General features: G+C 44.4%; 1 protein-coding gene across 1 annotated transcript in view; it reads right to left on the reverse strand.

The window, feature by feature from the left end:
* CDH23 (cadherin related 23) overlaps window positions 1-26,718 on the reverse strand; it is a 397,278-nt gene that overhangs the window by 105,993 nt on the left and 264,567 nt on the right. Inside the window, exons 21-27 of the mRNA XM_060274909.2 lie at window positions 21,863-21,970; window positions 15,290-15,479; window positions 14,704-14,849; window positions 13,671-13,890; window positions 11,603-11,755; window positions 6,888-7,001; window positions 5,090-5,238 (exon numbers count right to left, since the gene is read on the reverse strand). Of these exons, the coding sequence (XP_060130892.2) occupies window positions 5,090-5,238; window positions 6,888-7,001; window positions 11,603-11,755; window positions 13,671-13,890; window positions 14,704-14,849; window positions 15,290-15,479; window positions 21,863-21,970 (1,080 nt within the window). The remainder of the gene's footprint in view (window positions 1-5,089; window positions 5,239-6,887; window positions 7,002-11,602; window positions 11,756-13,670; window positions 13,891-14,703; window positions 14,850-15,289; window positions 15,480-21,862; window positions 21,971-26,718) is intronic.

Raw genomic sequence — 26,718 nt, forward strand, 5'->3', positions numbered from 1 at the left:
CCAATGGAGCTCCATTTCATGCAAAGTTCCTCCACCTGATGTGAGACAATTCTTCCCTTGTGCTGAAGTTCTGCGTTGACAGAGCCCACACTGTTCAGGAGCCTCCTACCTCAATCCTCTGGGCAAAGCTTTTTTGGGAGCTGCAGATGGCAGGAAAGGAAGGGGAACAATTCTGCCTTCTGTTTATGTAGCCACTGAATACATCTCATGGTGCTCTACATAGTCGGTGCACTTTATAAACAACCCAGTAAGTGAGATCACTATTATTAGCCCCATGTTTCAGATGTTGGACTGAGGCTCCAAGGGAGTAGCTTGTTCAAATGTGTGTGTGTGTGTGTGTGTGTGTGTGTGTGTGTGTGTGTTTAAAGGGGAAGGACTTTCTGGCTGGCAGCTAAGCCACTAAGAACCAAGCGACACATGATACCCTAATTCAGTGACTGACTCTCCTGACAATTTTCCCCTAAAAGAAGCCATGGGGTTTCCTAATTTGGACAGAGACCATGACAAAGAGGATGGAGCTGACATTTCCCTGGGGCTGATTCTTTAATACAGATCCCTCCTCTAAGTTACTATTAAGAGGAACTAATAGTGAAACCATAAAGGTAAAGGTAAAGGGACGCCTGACCGTTAGGTCCAGTTGCGGATGACTCTGGGGTTGCGATGCTCATCTCGCTCTAGAGGCCGAGGGAGCCGGCGTTTGTCCGCAGACAGCTTCTGGGTCATGTGGCCAGCATGACTAAGCCGCTTCTGACGAACCAGAGCAGCACACGGAAACGCCGTTTACCTTCCCACCGGAACAGTACCTATTTATCTACTTGCACTTTGATGTACTTTTGAACTACTAGGTGGGCAGGAGCAGGGACCAAGCAACAGGAGCTTACCCCGTCTGTGTGTGTGCGTTTGCAAGAGAGGGCTGAAGAATCAGTGTAAATGAGAAAGCATCAACCTCCCCTCCTCCTAGTTCCCAATCCAAATCAAGGGTGGGGGTGGTAATGGATGGATGCAAAGCTGAAATAAAAAGAAATACCATGGGAGAGCCAATCATAGATGTCTGAACAAGTTGTGAAGTTTGGTGGCACTAAGTTACACTAACTCCGTACGAGCTATTAATATTGAGCACACAGCATATTTAAGAGGCTGGATATCAACTAGCTGATCAGATTTAGGCACCTAAATGCAGCACTCTCCTCTTCCTAAACACTTTAGGACATGACAGTTTTGCATCTGATCCAAAGGAAAATTCCCAGTTCAGAACACGAGTAGTGCATGGTGCCAATCACTTTAAGAAGATTTATGACATAACCTGGCAAAAGACAAACTTTAAATGAAGGCAGAACACACCTCCCTTGACTCACTCAGTTGTAAAATGGATTTTAAACTAAAAATAAAAAAAACCTGTCTGTTTCCCGAATTTGATTTGTGACAGCATTTATGTTCACTTTAATGCATTTGACTTTTGTTTTGGTCAGAAAAGCAATCTCTCCAATTTATTAAAATGAGTTTCACGGGAGATCCCTCATAGGCACCCACTGCCTTTCCCTTGCAGACATTCCCATAGTACGTTTTATTTGAAACAGCATCTTATTGCGGTCTCTTCAGTAGAACTTGGCTACTCTGTTCAATTTTGTTTCTTATTGCTTTGCTCCCTATCACAGATTCTCATGTTAACATCAAGAGACAATCAGAAATGTTACTGCATAAACAAAAGCAAATCTTGAAGCATTTATGTCATTCCCATACAAAATCATATTTTGATGCGTTGACATATTTTAATTTTAAAACCATCAAAAGGGCCTAATCAACGTTATGAAACAGCCGCCTTGCAAGTTTTATTTGGTGGTGGAGGAAGAGAACTTTGAAGTTATAAGGAACTCATCTGCAATCTATGCAGGTTTGATACCAGGGGCTGGTCCTGTCAGGAAGCAAGAGCATCTCCTATAGGGCCCATAGGAGTTTACTTCTGGGTGTTAAAACACAGCTGCTTCCTCTACTACAAGTGGGGGGGGGGCAGCAAGTGATGTGGTGGAAGGAAGGCATGAGCCACAATGCTATATAGAGACAATGTGGAATGGGCAGGCTGCTGGTTCAAATTCAGGCAAGGCACAATCTCAGCCTAATCCCTAATACAGAGACTGGGACTGATAATATGGTGAGCTAACCCCCTAGTATATTCGGCGTGTGTGTCACTCTCCCTCCCTCCCTCCCTCTCTCTCTCTCTCTCTCTCTCTCTCTCTCTCTCCCCATTATGGGGTGCATTATTCTTCATATTCCATAAGGCCACCATAGCAATTTCCTCACCTATCATACTTTCAGATTTAGCGGTTAGGTTATCTACAGGGCTTTTTTTTCCCTTTTAGCTGGAGCTCACCAGAGCTCAGCTCCAGCACCTCTCAGGTGGGCACCATTGCCATTCTAAGAGAACAAGGGAGAAGTTCATGGTGAGCTCCGGCACATCTTTTTCTAGAAAAATAGCACTGAGTATTTAGAGGCAATCCCCTCCTGTCCCCAGTCAACTGAAATTTCGAAAACATTATCCCAGACTTCTTATATAACATAGCTGACCTTCCACTGTGCAAAATTTTCATGTGATATGCAACAAAAGCTTGCAACCTCACTATACCTCTTGGCAGGCTAGAGTGGGGAATTCAAGGAACAGCAAGCCAACTCAGAGCATGCTGGAAATACCCCTCTGTGTTTGCTAGAGAAAATAAAAATGTTTGGTTTTGAAGAAAATCTGGGAACGCCAAAAGACATGTTGTGAATGCATTCATTCATTTCCCAGCTCTACTGCCATTCATCCCATGAAGGGTTGTTTCAAAGAGGGAAACAAAAGCAGCAAAACAAGACTCCAAATTATTCTATCCCACTTTATTATTTAAAGCTGTTTTGTACACTAGCAAAGCATACCTATTTCGTCAAGAAAGGCCCTGGAAGGCTCAGCCAGTGCCTCACTGAAAGTAGCTGTTTAGGAGCCCTCTTTTATGCTTTAAAGTCCATTCCCTGGCTCAGTACAGCAGCGATGTGTTCCATTATTACATTCTGTGGTTACCATGTTGCAGCAGTGTTACTTCCGATGCCCAGCTAATGAATTGTGTTTCCTTGAGCCTGGCTCCCCCTACCCTCTTTATTCTTCCGTGTTTCCCCTTTTTTAAGACACCGTCTTATAACATTTTTTCTCAAAAAAGCACAGGGTGGCTTACTTTTGGTGGGATGTCTTTTTTTATTTATTACCGGTACAGTTTTTACGGTACACAAACACACACCCATGCGTGGGGAGGGAGGAAGGAGAAAGCCAGCCATCTGCCACCGACAAGAAATGGCAAACAAGCTGCCGTCTGTGGGCAAACACTCCCCCATATCGGAGCCCAGTGGCTGTCAAGGAAAGGGGGCTTTCCTCTCCCTCACCCCTAGAGATGGCGAGGAAGGAGCAACACCACGCTTCTCCCAGGATGCAGCGACTGGTGGCTCCTTTTGAGGGTGCTTGTGCAGGGGAACTTCACAGGAGTTTTTGCTTCCCGCCCCTCATAGCGCCCATCTCTCAACATGTCGCCTTTACTGGCACCCAAAATCAGTGCCAACGCTTTCCCTCGCAGCCAAGCCAGAAATTAAGGAGAGGGTTTTTGCAGTTGCCTTTGCAGCTGCAGACATCTTCTCTGATGTGTCTTGGGCCTCGGGAAACTTTGTTGCCAAGGGAGCTCCCCAACCAAACTCCATGCAACCTTTCCCCTCCCCGCCCCCTGACGCCCCTTTCTCTCCAGATCCGTGATCTGAGCACCCCTGACCCCTTCCCCCTCCCCAGGGGAGCGCGCACCGGGGGTAGGGAGGGAGAAGGGGAAGTGCGAGCCCTTCCTTAGTGCTTCAGCCTTGAGGACTCTCGCTGGGCGCCTCCTTCAGCGGCGGGCTGTGCTCGGGTCTGCCGGGAGCTGGCCCGCCAGGCCGGGACTCATCGAGGCCGCCCTCCGGTGTCGCCCCTTCGCTCCGTGCCTGGCCCCTCCCGCAGGGCTGGAGCTTGCCCTGTGCTTGCCGGGCAGTGCGCTCGCAGTGCTTCTGCAGCAGCGGCAGCAGCGGCTCTTCCTCGCGCTCTTTCCCCGAGGCTCCCAGAGGCAGGATGGTTGCCGTAGCCCGGCAGCCCTCGGCGGGCCGCGGGGCAGGTCCGTAGCTGGTGCGGGGTGGTGCCCTTTGCCGCGATCGGGAGCTGGAGGCGCCAGGCGCCAGGCGCTGCGCTGCGCCAAGTGCCCACGCGCCCCTCTTCCTCTCACTCTCTATGGACGGGGGAGCGGGGGGCGGCCCCGGGGTGCCCGGCTCGGAGAGCCCCAACCGGGCCATGGAGAGCTCAAGAACATCGAGAACCAGCAGAAACTGCTCGAGACGCAGCGGCTCCGAATCAAGGAGCTGGGCTCACTGCTTCTTCCAGGGAGACTTTACAGTCTCTTCCTGCGGCAGAGGGGCCGCCTGTCACCGGGACCACTGCCCTCAGGGAGACAAGAAACAGGGTCCTCTTAAATGGCGTTTTTTAAAAACCATTTTCTTCCCCGTGCTTGCCACCTCCGCTGCGTCGGAGTGCTGCAGAACAGCTGACTGGAGCATGGCTTCACAACTGAGCGCGCTCCTGCAGTGCCGGCTGCAAGGAGTGACTCTGTGAGTGGAGGTGCCTGTGGGGGTTGGTTTCCGCGGTGTGGAAGTATGTCTTATTTTTGGGGTATGCCTTATATTTCTCAAATGCTTAAAAACCCTGCCATGGCTTACTTTATGACTACATCTTAAAAAAGGGGAAACACGGTTGTAATGGTGTTTTTGAATCTGCTACTCAAAGCCTCCTGATCTTTTTGATGCTGCTACTTGTCTATGAATTGCCCTGTTTCCTGTTCTTAGACTTGCCAATGACAGAGGAAGTGACTGCTAAATTCAGCAAAGCACATAAAGCAGTAAAATCCTGGTAGATGGGGCATGGCCTAACCTTAGTATCACGTTACTGCGACACCAGGTAACAGCTAGGATGAAGAGAGAGAGAGAGCAGGTGGGCTTCTTCCTTCTCTTCTTCCATTGCCCCCACCGGATCTTACCGAGAACAAACAGTTTAGCTACATGCCTGTACGATGCTGCTGTAGTCAGGGATGTCTTCAGGAACAGTGGCTTCGTAGCTGCTTTGGAGGAAGATTGGCCGGTTGTCATTCACATCCAGCACAGTGACATATACGGTAGCTGTCCCAGTCCTCCGTTTGCCTGTTGGGCCGTTATCTGTGAGAACAAAGTGGTCCATCTTAATCTCCTAACGTTTAGGGAAAAGGCAGGTCTACTGACTGCATGTTGACTGAACGCAAACAAATCCAGAAGCAAGCAAGGGCAAAGCAACCCAGGTACTTCCTCCTTTTCCTTAGTCTACAGCTCACTTGTCAAATCATTCCACCCATTCCCTCCGAGTCCAAAATTTCTGGGGGGCACCTTAAACTCTATCAGCTCCAGGTAAGAATGTAAGAGCAGCTCCCCCTGTATCAGGCCAAAGGCCCACCTAGTCAAGCATCCTAGTCTCACTGTGGCCAACCAATACATTTATACGAAATCCACAACAGTACCTGCCCCACTTGTGATTTTCAGCAACCAGTATGGAGATGCACAGCAGTTTTTCAGAGGCATACCAGAGCCATGGCTAGCTTTATCTTCATTCATCTAATTCTCTATTAAAGTCATTTAAATTGGCGGCCATTACTACATTGCCTGGTAGCAAATTGAAGAAGTACACACCCTTTCGTTTGCCCTAATTTTTCCGACATTCTCTTTAACCCCTTTCTCTCCACCAAACATAATTTTATATACTTCTATCATGTCCCTCAATTATTCATCATTTTTTTAAAACTAAAAAGCTCTAAATGTTGTAACTTTTTCTCAAAGAGGTGGCTGTTTCCGATCCTTGGTCATTTTGGTCGTCGTCTTCTGAACTTCCTCTGGGTGTCCTCTCTTCTTCCCAGACTCTGAAAGGTAGCTCTGTAGGTGTCAAGCCTGACTGGATTATGAACCTATGGACTCTCACATGGGACTGGGGCTAACATCTATCTCCCCAGTTCCAGATTCCAGTCCTACAAGGCCTACAAGGGTATCTTCCTGATGCACTACCAATGAAATATTATCAAAGAGAGAGTGCAACTTATAAGGGTGCCAAAGGATGGTGCTACTAGCTGTTGAATATATATATATAGCTTTGATTATAATGTATGTCAAATTCACTGTAATTGTTTTACGATTTTTTAAATTTCAGATTTCTTTGAAAAGCCTATGAAATATATGAAATATATATATATTAACTTGAGCTAAGCATCAGTACGAAACTGCAGAATTATTAATACCACAAAGATGTTTAATCCTGCCAATTATATTCCATTTCAAATAACGTCAAGTCTGTCATAAATTTGCGCTACATGGGAAAAATCCTTTGTGATCAAAAGTAGACATTGTTTAACACTTAAATCCCATTGATTGTGCTAGTTGTCTTCATTAATCTACATTCAACCCAAGTATGTAGCAACTGGCTGCATTTCACTACACAGTACACCGGGGAATATTATCATTAGCAAGTTAATAAGACACAGAATTTCCCTCTCGTCTAAAGCTACAAAGGGGCTTATTTACAGAACATGAGAGAAAGGTGCATGGAAGGCCCAGGATTAACTGGAGATGGTTAACAAAACTATCTCCCTTCATACGGTGATGGGAGATTTGCTAATGGAATTGGAAGGAAAACTTCAGAAATGGCAACAGAAGATTGCCCCATTAATTTGTATGAATCCTTTGCAAACTGTTTCCTCTCCATTGCACCCCAAATGAGGCAGTCTGGAAGAGACACATCAGTTGCTCAGATAACGGAAACAAAAGCAGTCCACAGGAATCCTTACCAATGGCCTCCAGGATAAGTGTATAGTATGGGATGGTTTCTCTATCCAGGCTGACGACTGTTCTAACAACTCCATCCCTAAAACCGACACTGAACTTTCCATCCTGGTTCCCACCTATAAAAAAGGGGGGGGGGAGGAAAGAAGAAGAAGGAATTCAAAGAAGAATGAGGACACGGAAATTAAAAAAACAACACTTTTTTATTTAGGAATATGACTTGCGGAACTAAGATCTTCAGAAAACACGCACTTCAATGTACATACATACATTGATGTGCATGACCACCTACAAACCCTACATGTCACTCACTCTGTACACAGGTGTGACAGATAATGCTTTCGGAATGATTTATCCACCCCAATCAGTCTTTTTGCCCTGAGTATGTCTTTTGCTACAATAAATTTTTACAGTTTTAGTTCTGATTGCTGTACATCAATACACAAAAAGGTCAACAACATCATTCCTAAGGGACTCATGATCAAAGTTCTGGAATGAAAAATGGATTCGAAAAATGAGAACACATACTCCAATTACGGTTTACACCAGGCATCCCCAAACTGCGGCCCTCCAGATCTTTTGGCCTACAACTCCCATGATCCCTAGCTAACAGGACCAGTGGTCGGGAAGGATGGGAATTGTAGTCCAAAACATCTGGAGGGCCGAAGTTTGGGGATGCCTGGTTTACATGTTTTAGTAGTTATATACACAGGCAATTTTTTAAACAGCATGGCCTGAGAACCACAGTTTAGTCAGCCATATCTAGGCTCTTTATAGTGCTACAGTTTCCATAGTTCCTGGGTAAACCTCCAATAGCTAAATAGGTCTGAAACTGGCATCCACTTATAATGCAGAAACATCTCCTATTACTTACACAGAAGACACAAAACCACAGGGACAGGATTATGGGAGACTTGCCTACGGGAACAATCCTCGGCACAATAAACTGGCATAAAGCAAGCCAGTGTAAATTAAGTCAGAGTAAAGTTACAACAGATCCATACCAAGTTCAGCAGCGACAAGCCTTTAAAATAATGTTTTACAGCCTAAGTCCCGCCCCCCGCCCCAACTCAGTTGGTAATCAGTCTGGTAATCCAGAGATCTGCTGCATCCTAAGGTGCTCATCCCAGTAGATCTTGCCACAGGATGTCTCCTAAGCGCTTCACAGAAATGTAAAGCCATTTAAGGATTCAGTGTGAATTGTGTGTTTCCCAAAAGCATTTCTAAGAGTGCACAAAATTTACTTGGAGCAGCAAAATGCAAGCCATATTGCCAGTGCTGTGGCCCAAATTAGAGATTTCAAGGACTCCATCTCAGCCTCACTTGTTTTAATTTGCTCTTGAATCACGGTGGCTTTATTGCTTTAAAGCCTTTCCAAGGTTTCATGGCTTGATAACTGTGCAATGCTTTCTTTCAATCTACGTTAAACATATTGATTCTTGATTCGCCCCCCCTTGCTATAAAGTAATACTGTACATCAGGCACGTCCAACAGGTGGACATTGGACATACAGTATGTGGTAGATCACTGCCTCCCCCCAATGAAGCTCAACAAGTTTGGGTCCCCTAAAAAAGTTCAACATTTTTGCCCTGGACCCCCAAAAATGGGGCCTTCCTCCTCCCTAAAAAAGCTCAACAACTTTGACCTGAACCCCCCAGTTTTTAACTGTGAGTAGATCACAGTCTCTTGGGAGTTGGCCACCCCTGCTGTACATTAACCGACAATGGTACAATAAAGATATAGAATAAAAAAATTCCTTCAGTAGCACCTTAAAGACCAACTAAGTTTATATTTTGGTATGAGCTTTCGTGTGCATGCACACTTCTTCAGATACACTAGAAACAGAAGTGTCAGACCCTATATATATACAGAGGGGGGTGGGTGGGAATGGGTGATGGGCTGATGGGAGTGGTAAACCTGTAGATAGATGGCCGTTAATGGCTGCTAATTTAATGGCTGCTAATAAAGATATAGAGTGTCATTGGGGACTCTGAGCAGCAGAGGGCGAGAATGGACAAGTTTTAGAGCCTTCGGAAATAATACATGCTTGTGGAATGCCACTCTAGATCCAATAATCCAAGTAGGGGGGCAATGGCACAAAACTTATTTGTTTTTGGTAAGATCTGAGCCGGGACCCAGGTGGCGCTGTGGTTAACTCACTGAGCCTAGGGCTTGCTGATCAGAAGGTCGGCGGTTCGAATCCCTGTGACAGGGTGAGCTCCCGTTGCTTGGTCCCAGCTCCTGCCAACCTAGCCGTTCGAAAGCACGTCAAAATGCAAGTAGATAAATAGGAACCGCTACAGCGGGAAGGCAAACGGCGTTTCCATGTGCTGCTCTGGTTTGCCAGAAGCGGCTTTGTCATGCTGGCCACATGACCTGGAAGCTATACGCCAGCTCCCTCGGCCAATAATGCGAGATGAGCGCGCAACCCCAGAGTCGGTCACGACTGGACCTAATGGTCAGGGGTCCCTTTACCCTTTACCTTTAAGATCTGAGCCACGACTTTCATACCTGGTTGGTTTCAGTGCGATTGTAAGGTGTGCATACTTTTAGGTCCCACTGATTTCAATTAAAGTGAGATTGCAGGCCTGCCCAGCTTGTGACCCAGCAAGCTAAAATACCCCATCAGCCATGTATGACAGTTCATCACAGGTCAATTAATCACCTACTTTTGCTTCTTGCAAAAAAAATTAAAAAGGGGGGTCGGTCAAGTTCTTCTTTTTTATGTTATTTTTGCCAGTGGCCACTACAATAATAATAAAAAAGTCTACCGTATGTGTAAAACACAGCTGTAGGTAGGTGTGTGTGTGTGTGTGTGTGTGTGTGTGTGTGTGTGTGTGTGTGTAGGGGTGGGGGAATAACACACATTCAATCACATAACAGACCATAATGTGTATGTAACAGGCTGCATTTGGCCTGGTGGTTCACAAACTGAGCTAGTCAGAATCACACACAACATATGTATGTCATGTACATGTTTAGGGAAGTTTTTAAATGATTGATGTTTTACAGTGTTTTTAGTATTCTGTTGGGAGCCACGCAGAGTGGCTGAGGAAACCCAGCCAGATGGACAGGGTATAAGGAATAAATTCTCATTATTATTTTCCACTGACGTCAGTGAGGCTCAACCTTGGCTAGATTATGTTGCATGTTTGTAATGCTTCCTGCGCATTGTTGTTAGCAAACATTAATCCTCACACAGACTGGCCGAAGTCTTCCAGGAAGTGCTGCTTTCATACAGCAGCTCAGATGTTGCACAGCTTGTTTCTGCTCATCCCAACTTTCAAAAACATGGTTTAGGAAACTTTCATTTAGAGAGGCAGGCTCTCCCTTATTGTTTACCACTCAAAAATATAACTACTACAGGTTGTGCACAGGGACACAGGCTGCATCGTGCGCCATATTGGATGGCATCGCGGCCAAGGGCTCAAACTGTTCCATCATGTAGATGGCCCTGTTTAGGAAGAGGTATCCCAAATGTTGACTACCCTGTTTCTGGACTTGAAATGATAGCCTACTACACGTGGCTGACCTATTCTCAAGGAGGAATCGTATATAAATTCCAAAAGGATCATGCGGACATACCCAGAACTTATCTGCTATATGGAAGTAGCTCCTTACAAAGAAGATGAAGACCTATTTTCACACCATTGTCTACATCAGAATATGACCTACTGGGCTGCACTTCGGCAAGCACTGCAAATGAGTTCGGCGACAATGCCTTTCTCAAATTGTCATATCCACATTCTGCAGACATAAGGCAGCTGATGACTCTTTCAGTCTGATGAAGCATAGATAATTCTCAGGAGCAAACAACCCACAACAGTTCTGCTATCATTTGCAAAGCATCATAGGGAAACATATGCAAATCCCCATGCAAATTAGCCGTTGCAAACCTAACAGCAGGATGAAAAGCCCCCTTGGCTGTCTTCATTTACATGAATTTCCCCACACTGCTTTGCACCAATACTCTGCACCACGGTGCCACAACATATTCCCAAGGGGCGGAAGGGGGCTGGTTACAGACCAAGGAAGAGATGCTTCCCCACGAACAAAGCTAGAGAAGTGGAGGTGGTTTGAAATAGCTATGAACCACTCCCAAATAAGTATGAAAGAGATGGGAGAGGAGAAAGAGCACTACTTGGTGACAGATGGAGGAGCAGAATTATGTGATGGTTTCCTTTGCATGGAGTTAAGGAGAGAGAGGCCAAACCTTTAATAAACCAAGAGTTGGCTTATTCTTGTTCTGCGCTAAATAATAATAATAATAATAATAATAATAATAATAATAATATATTATTATTATTTATACCCCGCCCATCTGGCTGGGTTTCCCCAGCCACTCTGGGCGGCTTCCAACCGAATAGGATTTTATGCCTTTTCAATGTTACCCACCCTGAGCTTTGGGGCTAGGAGAAGCTAGGGTTGCAAGATCTCATTTTTTTTTTGAAGTTTTTGAGCTATTTTTAAGGAAATTCACCAAAACCTACACTTTCAGATTTCCCCAGACATTTCAGCAATTTCTGCCCGGGCACTGTTTCCGACGGGCAAATCCTGGCAATGTCTGGGAAATTCCGGACGAACGCCAACGCTAGGAGAGGCTAAAATCTGAAAGGAAGAAAATGGAGGACACAGCAATAAGGATTGACCAGTGTGTGGTCTCTGCCCCCTCTGAGGTACATGGCTTTTACTTCCGAAGTGGACCAGAAAGGCTTGATACCTGTGATGAAATAACTGAGCTCGGCATTGAGACCCACATCAGCGTCGGTGCAGTTGAGACGGACCACTTTGAAATCGCGAGGTACGTTTTCAGGAAGCGATACGTTATAGACAGCTGGGAAGAAGGTGGGGTTCTCGTCATTCACATCTAAAACTACAAGAGAGAATTTGATCAAGGTCTACTCTGAGCCATGCTTCAAAGCCATACCTGGCACGGCTAAAAGGTGCAGTGTCAGCCACTGTAAGAAGCCATGCATTGGGTTTCCCCGTTGTTTCTATGCATATTAGAATAATATTAATTGTAGAGTTGGAAGGAACTCCCAAGGGGCATCTAAGTCCGACCCCCTGCAATTCAGGAATCCCGCCTACAGCCGGTCCCTGGGTGGCCTTGAACCACCAAGCTTCTGGTTAACAGCCAGGTGCCCAGACCTGTTGCGCCACCTAAGGGACTGCCATAGAAGTTCAGCTAGGGACCAGAACTATGTCACATCAGCTACCCCCTTAAAAAGTCCATTCAAGGAAGTAGAAGAAAGGGCAAACAGGCAGTGGTGAAATGGACTGTGGGAGTTCCAGAGTTATAAATAGCTGAGAATCATAAACATTTTTATCACTGACATTCTTAAATTCTGAGATAAGTTCATAACTTTTCAAAACACACAAACACGTTATATTCCTAGACACCTGAAGTTAAAGTTGTGGAGACTTTCTTCTATCATCGTATAGCAGAAAAGTATCTGGAATAACCAAACAAAACTCTTTCTAAAGTGCATCATAGATTGTGTTTAAAAACTCATTAAAAACTAGCTACAAATGACTTGGGGACCAAACCTAAAATAAATTATCACTTTTCATTTTTTAAAAAGTATTTTAAACATGGAACTAACTGTAGCAAGTTAAACCTTCCATTAGAGTGGCCATGTTGGTCCAATAAAGAGTGCCCTCCAAACCCTTTTGGATCTTACGCGACTTTGTTATCATCACTACAACCCTGCGCATAACAACTTCTAGAACAGCTATAACTGAAAATGGCCAGTACAAACAAAAAGGGTGGGTTCTTGCATTGCTTTAGCAGAATGGGAGCTGCAGCGCACCTGCTCACTGCAAAAAGCTCCAGGAATCCCTACTGCTGCTCTTTCCCATGCCAGCGTTAAAACAGTTCCCAGAGGGTTGGTAGCACAGGGAACAGTGACAGCATGGGCTTCTCTCACATAATCCAGGGCTTCTCAGGTTCTCTCGGCACAGCATGGGAAGTGGGGTGAAGGCACACCTTTCCCCTCTCTTTCTTTCTTTTTTAAACCCCTCTTTCTCTTTTGGGCAGCTCCTTTACTTTTACCCCTCTTTGCCACCTGCACGGAATCAAACCAAGGCTTGCCCACCTTTGCCCTGGCCCTCACCATGTTGGAGGAACGGCTCCTAAAGAGCAACAGCAGCATTCTTGGCAATTTAAGAATTGTTGTGGAAAAATTCTGGAATTGCAACAGCAGGACCAGGCGAGATTTTCAAGCTTCCTTGTCTGAGCTGGGTTTTTTTTTGGGGGGGGGGGGTTGTGTGCATCAAAATGTGCATCTTCAACAAGGTAGAACAAGGTAGAAGTTACGCATATCTCCTCCTCTCCCTTCGCTGGGCATTTTCCCAGACTCTGTGCTGTGCAATCCTTGAGCACTTAAGCCAGTGGTTCCCAACCTTTTTTTTTTGCCATGCCCCACCTAAGCGTCTCTAAAATCCTGATGCCTCCCCCTGTGACATATAATTCTTCTTATTCAAAAAGTGAACTCCTATTCACGCGGAGGAAGCCTAAAAGGCCATTAACTTGGTTGAACTCACTCTTGAATTGCCCCCCTCCCCAAATCAAATCCCCCCTGTGGCATACCCTGTGGGAACCATGGATTTAAGCTCTAGTTTGGCTCAATCTAAGCACAGAAAATTATCTGAAGGTATTTGAGAAGGTGAGAAATCCCATTTGAAATACAGACAACCACTCACACTAAATACATTATTGTTATTATAAAAAAGAATGACACAGCAGTAACAGTGAGACAGCATCCAGAGTGTTTCGGTTCTTCAGTCACCTCTGACCGTGAGAGTGCTGGTAGAACTCTTGGACGGCACTCCTGCATCACTTGCGACTACCCTGAGGTAGTACTCGGCAATCCTTTCCCTGTCTAGAACAGCTGTGGAGTTGATAAGACCACTGCTGCTGTCGATGACAAAGTCCATCCTAGGCATGCCCACCTGCATACGGTATGTCACTTGACCATTCAAGCCTTCATCAAGGTCAATGGCTACCACCTGAGACAGAAAGCAAAAAGTGAAGCACAACGTTCTGATGAGTTCCCCCCCCCTCACATAAAGGTGAAACCAAGAAGCTTTAAGATCCCAGCAGAATGACATCATCACTTCCCACCGGCTCGGGGCCAAATTTACACATGGCCTTAACTGACTTCGAATGCACTCTGCCCTCAAGTGTGGGGCTACCTAGTGCTACCTGGTTCATTAAAAATAAAACAAAGTCGTCACCAAAATTGTTCCTGAGATTGGATCAGCCCCACCATGCCTGCAATTTGCACTGCAAAAAGATGTCGCAGTGGAACTAATGGAAACTTTTTTTTTTGCGCTAAAGGGTAAACAATGCAGTTCAGATCACATGCAGAGAAGTGAAAGAACCAGCGCGAATAGTCTCTTGAATGTGTTCACCTTTTTTTAAAACAGACTACGCTGAAAGAGACGGATTAAGGCTGCCAAACTCACATTCAGCTATAAAGGAAAGTGGGTGAACTAATGATCTGATGTCATGAGGGGGTTTCAGTCTATCAGTTCCTCTTTTTAGCTTTCTCAGCTTCCTTTTGGCTTATTTCAACAAGCAGTACAGAATGTAGATAGAAGTCAGGTGTGAGAAAATGTATGAGATATTTGCTACCTGAAAACATTCTGGGGCACTGGTTTTACTGAAAGCTACAGTAAAACTGCAGTGAGGAAAGTATGACTACTGCTCAGTGCTACATCTGCAATGGAAGCCCAAACAGTTTGGCTTTTTTTTAAAAAAAAGAAACACTTTTCAGCAAGTACAGTATATGGTAGAAATCGAAAGTAACACCGATTCACCTGGAAAACAGATGACCCTGCTGGAAGTCCCTCAGGAATCTCAGTGATAAAAGGTAAATTCTGGAAAGCGGGGTCATTGTCATTGAGATCCAGAAGGTTTACAAACACTGTGGCACTGCTGGTGGCTCGTAATGGTGGCCTTCCACCTGCAAAGATCAGGAGAGTCACAACTAGTCCCACGAGCACCCCAAAGATTGAAAAAGAAAATTTCTAATATTTCGTCTTAGTGAACCTCTGTTTATCCAGAAGAAACCCCTGTTCGTTCCTCTTCAAGTAATTGGCAATTCACTTTCAATGGGGAAAAAAAATCAGACTTGGGAAATGTCAGAGCGATAACAAAACCGTTAAAATAAATTGCAGAAGTAAGAGTATAGAAGCTAGCATTTATCTAACTTTAAGCAATCTATAATTGTTGCTATTCTTGCTATGTATCTATTATGGGGGAAAGTTATAGAGGGATGAGGTTTTTTTAAAAAAAAATCAAAAGCACAATATATATAAGAATGTGACAGCTAGTATGTAAGAATGTATAGCAGGTAGTTAACTGAGCGCTAAAGTATTCACAGAACAATTGAAACAAGCGTACGATCAGTGACAGAGACCACAATCTTCCTCATGAGCTCAGCTTCCTGGGGGTTTGGGTTTTCTCTGTCCAGGACAACCCCTGTTGTCCGAATCTTCCCTGTGGTGCTGTTAAGACTGTAGAATTTATTTGGCGGTCTAATGCTGTACACGAGGGAACCGTTTTCTGCCAGGTCTGGGTCAAAAGCTACCACCTACAGAGATCAAAAGAGTGATGGTATATTGATAAGAGACAAAACAAACAAACCCTTTTTCATTTTTTGTGTGCATCTGTATAGCTGGCTTCTAAACTGAAGCATGAAACAGAAAAGATGCGGAATAAAAGCATGACTCCAATTTCATTCACTTAAGTACACAACACAGTCTCACTGAAGAAGCTGTCCGGATGCTCTTTCGTGGTACAGCAACAGTCACCATGGCTGATGTGCCAGTGAAAAAAATGTCCAAGCAATACAGAATAACAGAATGTAGGTGAATCAGAATTCTGTTGCCCCTTCCTTTTTGCATGCCCTTCCCTTTAAAAAATAATAATTTTGTTTGGTTTTACAAAACACCCTGTCACAGCTTTGTGGCCTTTTCTAATCTTTCTAACTCAACCTGGATGTACTAGCTGCCCACCAAATGATCACTTTCCTTTTTGGACAGACCATATCCCCAGATATTATCCCCATGGCTCCTGTCCTAACACTGCATTCATTTTTATTTTCGCCTAGTGGGTTTTTATTTCCATTTTGCTCTTGCTTTCAAATGTAATATCTGTGCTCGCGCATACTTGTGATTTCTATTGGCTCTTCCCTTGTTTATTTCCTTTGTTAGTGTTACATTGAAGTTGGAAATGAACAAAAAAATATGATCTAAAAAATAAAGCACACTATCATATCCAAACATAGTTGAAATTATGGTTACTTTAGTACAACCCCACACAACCCATGCTAATTGCTAAAGGACACTGCTCATTTGCATATTGCAATTAATTTGCAAGTGTTTGCAACATTTCAGTTTTCTGGCAGAGTGTTGCAAAGGTATTTGTATTCCTTGAGATGCAACTCCTGTTTGCCAACTGTGTATGTCCACTGGGTGAAAGGGGGAGAGTAGAATGGATGCAAAAGAAAGTTCATTGTGTTATTCAGAGGCAGGTGCCTGTGGAAAAGGGAATGCATCAGCCTGGTTGCCCAGACAGACAAATAAATAAATAAATAAATAAATAAATAAATAAATAAATAAATATTATTCCCATTTGACTTGGATCACACTGTATAAAACTCTTTTATTTTTAAATCACCCCCAAAGGGGAATACGGGACAGTGGCTGCAAATACATATACACTATGTCTTAATTTGTAAAGACTTCTGAATATATGCTGAAGTATTTGCAAGACCAGAAGATGCCTCTAAATGTGACAAACAGCCCATGAAACTTTGGAAGTGCCGTTCTCCATGTTCCTCTTCATCTTTTAAGATACACAGAGGCTACTTTGTTTCATGCTCAGTTTTGTACTAGACAGAGCCTTCTTTGCAGTGGCATCTACCTTGTGAAACTTCCTGACTAGGGTCATCCACTAAGAATAATTTTCTGAAGACTACCTTATTCCTGCAAGTTTTCCCACTGGCGAGTAAACTGCAAATATTTTCATTGCTGCTGGTGTTCTGGCTTTGGCCTGTTTGTTTTTATTGTTTAGTATTTAAACCTGTTTGAAAGTGGCATGTTTTTTATTTTGATGGTGTGTATCTATATTTTTCTAAGCCGTCTTCTGGACTACAGGAACCTGGTGAAAAATGATTGTTTATATTTTAGTTTATTTAAATTACTCATATTTATTTACCACCTTTTTCTCCAAGGAGCTCAAAGGCATGTGTAAGGCAGACTAGGCCGAGACAGTCATTGGCCAGTGTGGTGTAGTGGTTAAGAGCCAGTGTGGTATAGTGGTTAAGAGCGGTAGACTCGTAATCTGGGGAACCGGGTTCGCGTCTCCGCTCCTCCACATGCAGCTGCTGGGTGACCTTGGACTAGTCGCACTTCTCTGAAGTCTCAGCCCCACTCACCTCACAGAGTGTTTGTTGTGGGGGAGGAAGGGAAAGGAGAATGTTAGCCGCTTTGAGACTCCTTCGGGTAGTGATAAAGCGGGATATCAAATCCAAACTCCTCTTCTTCTTCTTCTGGCCCAAGGTCACCCAGTGAGCTTCATGGCTGAGTAGGGATTCGAACACTGGTCTCCCAGGTCACAGTCTGACACTAACCACCACACCACAGTAGGAGCGAACAACAAATTACAGGCAATAAGAACAAAGATACGACTTAAAGAATATTGCGTCTCCTACAAGGAGACTGGAAAGGTTACTTCAAGGTGTGTGTGTGGGGGGGGGGGAAAGGTGGCTGAATTTACTTTAGAGAATCAATCTGTAATTGAACATCTTGAAATGGAAACTGACTGGTAGCAGGAGTTCTAAATGAGAACCAGATTTGGACTTTTGAAGTCATTATATTGCTTTTTAATTACATAGAAATAAATTGTATTTGATCAGCACATGCACAATTGATTTCATGTTTCATTAAAGCTACTTCGTGTTAAGTTGCCAACACATTTTCCCTAACAGAAACAGAAGTACAAGGAGCCGGAGCTGTGTCAAGCCTGATGGAGCACTCAGGGGCAAGGCTTGTTCATGGATGGGGGAGGGGGGGGAGCTCAAAGGCCAGTTAAGGTAGCTGAGAGTTAATTTCTACACAGTGAACTTGGACGGGAGACCTTTGCTATTTCCCCTCCTCCCCAGAAGATTAATGTTTCATTATGGTATTTTTTTTTTAATAAAAAACACAGTCTTTCCTGTTTGATGATTTTGTGGATTCTCTCCGCTTTCCCCTCATTTATTTTCTGTTTCACGCCCGTCATTTTTCTCCTAGTGTGATGGAGAATAATTCTCCCTCTCCTTCTCTTTTATTTTGCCAGAGGGATTTGAAAGGCTTTAAATCAATGCCTTTCAGAGAGGTCCTTGAAGGAGGTCGCAAGCAAGGCTGGGAAAGTTGAAATTGGCCCAAAATTTTACTTTAAAACACACGGAGGCAACCCTAATGCGCGCGCGCGCGCGCACACACACACACACAATATGAATGACTATGCCATGTTTGCAGAAGGATGGGAACTGTGAATGCAATGTGAGGACTATGATTTTATGCCTTCCAAATCACATTAAGGTCCAGAACCACAGCAGAGGAAACAGAGTTCATGGTACAGGAACTGGAACTGGAATAAATTATGTAGCCTTGGTGCTTCAGAATCCAATGAATACCAGCGGGGTGGGGAGAATGCAGCAACTGTCACAGTCTTCATATGACTAAATAAATACATACCACTGACCTTTTCTTTTTCTACCCCCTTCAGGAAACCTCCTATATATTGACTTGTCTGTTAAGAAAAAACTGCCTGCTCATCTTTCACGGAACCTTAGTGGGTCACAAAGGATACTGTGCTATGCTTTAAGGGACACACTTTGTTCATGCCAGCATTAACCAGACATATCGGAACTTTACCATTTCCCATCACGAAAGGAGCATATACCGTATTTTTCATAAGATGCACTTTTTCCCTCCTAAAAAGGAAGGGGGAATGTCTGTGCGTCTTATGGAGCGAAGGCACGGCTGCTCCTCCCTCCGCTGCAGCCACCGACAGCGGTAAAGTGGCAGGGGAGGGACGAGCAGCCTGAAAGCAGCCCTTCAGGGCTGCTCGTCCCTCTGTCGCTCGCAAGAGGCGACATAGGAGCCATGGTTGGGAGAGGCACAGCACAGCGCCTTTCCCAACTGCACCTCCTATGCCTGCCCCAGCGAGAGGCGGCGGCAGGACCAGTTGTTTATTAAATAGTTTAGTACGTTTAGTGCGTTCTTATGGTCAGATGCATCTTATGGAGTGAAAAATATAACCCCTCTCCATTAAGAAACTCTGCTAAGTTTCTAAGAAAGTCCAAGGTTCCCTATACAGTGGTACCTCGGTATACGAACAGCCCTGTTACCGAACTATTTGGTGTACGAACTCTGTAAAACCGGAAGTAGGTGTTCCGGTTAGCAAACTTTGCCTTGGAAGACATACAGAAGCTGAACGGTGGAAGGGCACTGGCGGCAGGAGGTCTCAGTACGGAAAGCACGCCTCGATTTAAGAACACTTTGGTTTAATTGACTTCCGGAATGGATTAAGTTTGTAAACCGAGGAACCACTGTAATATAAGTTTGAAAACCACTGTACTAAAGAAGGTGTATGCTATCGGCTGACCTACGTTGTTACTGGTTATAAGCCTGCTCTTGTATTCCAGTTGAAATCCTGATTCCCAAATTCCCCAGTGAAGGACTGGGAATGGTTGCAGGTGCAGCAAAAGAGGGTTAAATGGCCAGTTCATGATTAAACCTCTGCAATTCCACTTTATTGCAAACTGTTTTATCGCTAACCTTACAGAGGCTATGCCTTTAATTGCAATAAATAAATAATCATCGCTAACAGTTACTGGCAATCCACATGTCTTTACAGCAAGATGAATTGGTCATTATGTTAAAAATAAAATAACGCACTGCAAACTGGCAGATTTAGACTAGGGTCTGCCAGCCTTGTACACTTGGGTGTATGTGTGTGAAAGTGGGTAGGTAGGGGACTCTTTTAGAGTAGGGCAAAAATGCTTTAAATAACCAAAAAACAACAACAACAAAAACCAGGTAAGCTAAGCTCTTAAGGAACGGGCCAATCTTTGCTGTAAGGTCTTTTCCACAATTGGGTCGTCTGGGGCTGCTCTTCCATAATCAGGTGGAAGCACATGGCCCTTGATATAGTGCCAGAGGTGCTGTGATGCAGCATGACAGAGGGCTCCTTATTGGCTGGCGTGCAGATGACACCATGAGCAGTTCCCTGACAAAACGTTAATGTGCGGAAACTGCAATCAGGTGTTGGATTTCAGAGTTATGTGATAAACTGACAACTTCTATATACTGTTCAGTGCATGTTTTGTAAACTGCCTTTGTTGATTAATTGAATAAATAATAAGGCTTTTAATTTCTCCCTCTCTTTTAATTACATTGATCTTTTTGTGTATGCGCCTGGTGTTACCTGCTGGCCACCAGCTGACCATTCTTGGTTTCTATCACACCTTCTGCTGATTCCCCTTCCCCCTTAATGGATAATAGTAACATTGAATAATTTATTTTCACTGCATGCCACTCAAAAGCAAGGAAAGCTGTGAAAATGGGATTTACTGCTTTTATTTTATTTCTGCCACCAGGAGTTCTGGCCCAGCCATGTAAGCTGTTTGCAATGCAAGACTCAACAATGGAATATAAAAAGAGGGGTAGCTAGCAATGCATTCTCATTGGTTAATGAAGGACAATCCATCAGCTCCTAATCTAATGATCTCTATCCCTATTCTATCAGTACATTCTGAAACATAGAATTAAAAATGGCTATCTACTGCAGCGTTTCTCAACCGCTGTGCCGCGAGACGCTGGCTGGTGTGCCGCGACGTGTGGCGACGAGAAGGGCGATTTACATTGTCACCAGCACTGACCCGCGGGAAAGCAATATTTCTCCTCCTCTTTCCCAAAGCTCAGTGCAAACGAGCCTGGCGGCCGCCAATACGCAACACTGACCCGCCGGAAAGCAATATTTGGCAAGTGTTTCTTACAGTCATAATTATAATATAGGGCGGCACAGAGTTAAATTTTTAAACTTTTTTAATGGTGGTGTGCCTCATGATTCTTTTCACGGAACAAGTGTGCCGTGGCCCAAAAAAGGTTGAGAAACACTGATCTACTGACCAGCCTTTATCCAGGGAAATTTAACTTCTTATGTTGCCATGGCACTTTAATTTCCAGAATAGAAAACTGGCTTTAACACTTATTTGTACCTGAACTGCAGCAATATCAGGCCCTGGAAGAAGTGTAAGAAGCCAGTGTCAGGTCCTGGAAGCAGGGACTCTCACAGCCTGTTAACAGGCACTGTCTCTTTGTGTTCACGGGAGGGAACGCTTCTGCTCATATTCAAAATGTGTTTGCACCGCCAGTGAGCAACCACAACCAAATCTGAAGTTAAGAGAATGAGGCTGCAATCTTAGGCACACTTACCCGAGAGTCTCGAGGAGTCTTGCTTCTGAGCAAATATATCTGGACGAGCAATGACGCTTACCGGAAGGGGAAGTGATGTGGTAATGAGGAAGTCAGTGGGGATGCCTGATTGGCTCCACAGGTGCCCCTGCAGAGCCCTGATCTCTCCCCCTCCCAGTAAGCAGCAGCAGCAACACAGCTGCTGGGAAGTTAGCATTGTGGCTCCGCCCCTCCAGGTGAACTGCTTCTGTTGGTGATTATCCCATCTTCTGTAAGCCCATTTTCTTCTGAAGCTTCCATGCAACATCAGAACAGTGTTTATGAGTATTTCTTTTGGGTAAAGTGGGCCAAACATACCTGCAGACTATGTGTGCCAATTACTTTTTATTTCATACCTGCTTTAAAAATTAAATACATAAATCTGCACATCTATATAATACATTAAAATGATGGTTCTGAACTACAGAAAGAATTGTGGGTATGCTTCCCCCTCCCCACCAGCACATACCGTTGTGACATCCGAGTCTGGAGGAGTCATCTCTACTAAGTTAATGAAGTATGGCTCATCCTTCCACACGGGGTAGTTATCATTAATGTCCAGTAAAGTGATGTTTACCTGGAAAGAATTACAGTTGTAAAATACAGCCTTTAATAAAGCAACACACATTTTAGCCAACTTCCTTTTATCGCTCCTGTATCTCCGCCGGCTTTCGTACAGGTTAGGAATGCCAGACAGAAACACAATGACAACGTCTGACAAAGACACTCTCCTTCATGTCTGTCCTAATGCCCCTGTCACACGCGATGCAGCTTTTAGCAAGATGTTGCCTCTCGAGGCCCATTTGATTCACTCAGCAACGCCAATGCTTATTCTGGAAGAGGAGGTTCTGCTCGCCAGGGAAGCTTTCAGAATTCTGTGCTGTGACTGCTTGACAGCAGGGCAAGCACCCTCTCTCTACAAGCGCATGAGTCACAATAAATAAATAAATCTGACTAATTTCATCTCTCCCCTCTCCCCCCCCCCAGCCACTTCCATTATTGTTGTATGGGTTATTCACAATTTGCTGAATAATTCCTCTGCATGTTCTTGCTACTAGATTATACAAAGTAGGGAGTGCTAACTTTAAAAGTCACATGTTGCTTCTATTCCTTGGCTGAAATGCTGAGGTTTGGGTTTAAATCTCATATACATGACATTATTATTATTTTGGCAGTGTGGTTTAGCACCAATGTTGTTAGCTCCTGTCAGAAGCGTTTATATGGCCAAACAGCAAGCAGAAGATCAGGGTAGTGTCATCACATGTCAGACTAGCAGAAGGGAAGAACTGGAACACAAAAGGTACAAGTTGACATGGAGGAGCTTCTGAAAAATGGACTGTGACTCTACAGCAAACCATTCCTTTCCGGCCATCCTATCTACCGGTACCAAATGAATGGGCGCCATTGTGGTTTGTTTGTTTGTTTCTTTAATGGATTGAAATCGTTTTATAATATTCTTCAATTAAAATGTCCAAGGCAACAGATTAAAAAAGCAGAGTAAAAGCAAGGATCAATAAAATAAGCAAAGTAGAAATACATCAGCTACCCAAAGCCTGGGAAAATATAAAGGTTTTGGCTGGCACACAAAAAGGTATTGTTAATATTATTTCTTATATTGCTATACCACCCTTCATCCAAGGATCACAGGGCAGTTTACAATATAAAAATAGATCATTCGAGATACCAGGTGAGCCTACCTTGGGGAACAATTCCACAAACAGGCCACCACAAATGAGAAGGCCCTCTCCCAGTGACCCACTCCCTCAGAAGGAGGGAATACTTGAAGACTCCTGTGCCATGTCAATTCTGCTTACTTCTCTGTAGTCAATGAAGTTGTGGTGGCTTGTTTTAACAAACACTTGTGTCTGGTCTGATGTGCACCCTTACTCCAGCCCTTGGGGGGGTGGGGGAGCAATCTAATGCTGCTCCCACCCAAAACAACAACACACACATCATCACCATCACTGTATATTTGTCCTGAGAAATTCATGTATCAAATCACCTCAAAAGAAATTTAGATGGGTAGTCAACCTAGTTTCTCTAGCTGTAGTGCTAGAGCGCACATGAAAGGGACAGAGAGGCATTCAAATGAGAGATAAAGGGGAATCCTCCTTGAACCCAAAAGACCAGAGAAGGAGCCACGCAGCGTCATCCATAAATTTATCAAAGTCTGTTTTAAACCTAGTGAGGCTCTTTGCTCCTATAACCATGACAGAACGTTAACAGCTGGATAAAAAATCCACTCCCCAAAATCATCTTTTTGAGCTTCAGGTTCTTACACTCTCTTTAGCCTTCAGCTAAATTAGCACCTATACTAAACTGGAATTTTAAGAACATAGTTAAGGAGGAATTCTGCATAGCACTAAGTAGATTGTTCTGTCACTACAAGCATTCCAGCTTGCTAGATGGAACAATCTCCCCTCTCCTCCCTGCTGCATGCTATTCTGGGGGTCTGCTTGACCCTCTTGAAGCCAACTGGTGGTGGTGGGGAGCAGGGGGCACATGGGAGGAGGGGGGCAAAAGCCTCCATTGTGCTAGTGGAAGACCTTGCATTGGGGCTTCCACTAGTGGGACTCATTAGTTGAATCCAGCTCTTTGGCTGCAATTCTGTAGTTACCTGAAAGTAAGCCCTTCTGAACTCCCTGGGGCTTACTTCAGAGTAGGCATGTATACAGTCACACTGTGAAAAGCTCCTGCTGCTTTCTCCTTCCAAGCTGAAACGGTAAGACAGGTGTGCATTTCTACAATCATGTTCATATTCATGTTCTCAATAGTGTTAAGAGGCTTGCTCAGGGGGTAATCAGTCAACATGGCAAATAGGAGGTAATTACACTGTTATTGTGTATCTCCTATGGAGTCCAGTATATTTCATCATCGTGGGCAGAAACTGAAAATAAATTATAATCAAGAAGAAAAACATGTCACCAGTGCTATTCCCAGAGAGCCACTAGTACTGGTTTATTAGTCTGGTTTATTAGCCTGTGCAAAGTGGGCTGTTCTCACCCAAGGAGCCTGCGAAGAGTAAAGGCTACCTTTATGCCTGCAGTTAACAGTTGGGGAATGAGGAACAGCAACACCATTTGAGATTGGGAACATTTGGCACAGGAGATTTTAGCTGTGTGTGTATGCAGGGCCGCAGAGGAATTCAATAAGGCTCAAAGGGTACAATTTCACAAAAAAGCAAAACAAAAAAACCCCCAATGTATGTTAAGAACATCTGTTGCAATTATTTTCTTTTTCTTTTACACCTAGATGACTTTAGCAGTACTGTCAACAAAAGACAAATAGTCACTTGTGTCTAAACAGAAGGATTGTGGGCTTTGGCATGATTATACACTACACAAGGGAGACTGTCCGCCCGGCCTACCTAAATTGCACCCCTAGGTGTGGACAGTGCTGTGAAGCAACAGAGTGGCATTACAATTTTCATCAGCTACAATTCTAACTGTTCCTATACATCTGTTCCTATACAGGAATATGAGCAAAGACTTCACAAAGCAGGTACATCACCAGAAGTTCTAAAAATGCTGCTTCAACATCCTTCTCGGCCGTGGCACCCTCCCTGTGGGACGCCCTCCCATCTGATGTCAGGGAGATAAAGAATGACACAACTTTTAGAAAACATCTGAAGGCAGCCCTGTTCAGGGAAGTTTTTAAATGTCTGACATGGGAAACCCAGCCAGATAGGCGTGGCAGAAATTGTGTCCTCCCTCAAAGAGGGCACGTGTTGCGGTGCGACCTGGCAACCAAACCCTTGTGTTGTGGGTGGGTACGATTGGATAGCCACAACACCTGATTGGTAGGTCCCTTATTGCTGGGTTTAATCTGACCAATGGGACGCTAGCCAAATGGATCAAGGTACCTATATATGCCAATGCACATGACCCTGAGGTTCACTCTTGGTCAGTGCATCGGAACACCCACCCACCTCTACCTATATTTATGGCTTACACGCTTGACCTTGCTATGCCGTTGTGCAGGCATGCCCAAACTGCGACCCTCCAGATGTTTTGGGCTACAACTCCCATGATCCCTAGCTAAGAGGACCAGTGGTCAGGGATGATGGGAATTGTAGTCCAAAACATCTGGAGGGCCGAAGTTTGGGGATGCCTGCCGTCGTGTGTCGTCTGTCGTTGGGACAGGCGCACAGCAGGAATTTTTCCCACTTGGCTGATGGGTTTTGCCTGCCGCGTAGAAAATCGTCACAACTTGTAAGGTTGCGGATAGGCCAGGCATCCCCAAACTTCGGCCCTCCAGATGTTTTGGACTACAATTCCCATCTTCCCTGACCACTGGTCCTGTTAGCTAGGGATCATGGGAGTTGTAGGCCAAAACATTTGGGGGGCCGCAGTTTGGGGATGCCTGGGATAGGCTCTGGTTGAGGTGATAGGGATGGGGAAACGCTCTCACCATCCCTATGTGAAGGGGTATTCTGTTAAAGGAATCCAGGGACTCAATGGTATGGTCAACCCTGCGGGGGGTTGTGCCCGTGCCTGAGTCCAGGGGGACGTCTGGGTGGTGGACATAGCATATCCCCGGCGTTCTGCCATTCCAGGTGTTCACCCTTGGCTGACCTACAATAGAGCTCTGGGTGAGCACTACCTGCAAGGGTGCAGGGAGCTAGTCAAACCAGAGCCTATGCAACCACTCACTTTCTGTAATCAATAAAGTTGTGGCCTAAATTCTGCCAAAAACCAAACCAAAATTTTGAGTCTTGTGTGAATTTATTTAAGAGGGAGGTTTAAAGGTCTGAACACACAAACAATAAAACTATTATTATTATTGATTATTATCCACTCATAGCAGTTTTTTTAAAATCTATGTCACACAAACACATACATCATTTCAGAGCAACCAAAAGCTGAAATGTTTCACTATGAGAAATTAATCTCTTGTTTTGTTAGTCACTGGGATAAATACAGCACTTGCACACACAGAGTAATGCTATACAGATGACACCAAATTGGAATTTGCAATGACACAATACCCCTGAAAAATTTAAACGCAGCTCCTTCTGGGCATTTTAAGAAGGGCTGTGCAATGCCATCAAGATTTAAGAAGAGGAAGGAAAATGGAAGAAAGTGACAAATCTGATCAAGAGAAGAGAAAGTGGAAGGAGAAAGTGGTCTCAACCCTGCCTCACACCAAAAACCTGAGGAAGGCAAGGCAAGTTGTAAGGTAGAGGGATCCCATTAAATTACCCAAGACTAAAAAATGAATGATTGGTAGTGGGAATTGGAAGATTCTTTCAGTTTTGGCCTATACATACATGAGTACTATTTGATTATTAAACACAGCTGAATGTATATAAATTGGCACAGGGTA

Source organism: Zootoca vivipara, chromosome 5, assembly GCF_965207765.1.
Source record: "Zootoca vivipara chromosome 5, rZooViv2.hap1.1, whole genome shotgun sequence".
Lineage (NCBI taxonomy): Eukaryota > Metazoa > Chordata > Lepidosauria > Squamata > Lacertidae > Zootoca > Zootoca vivipara.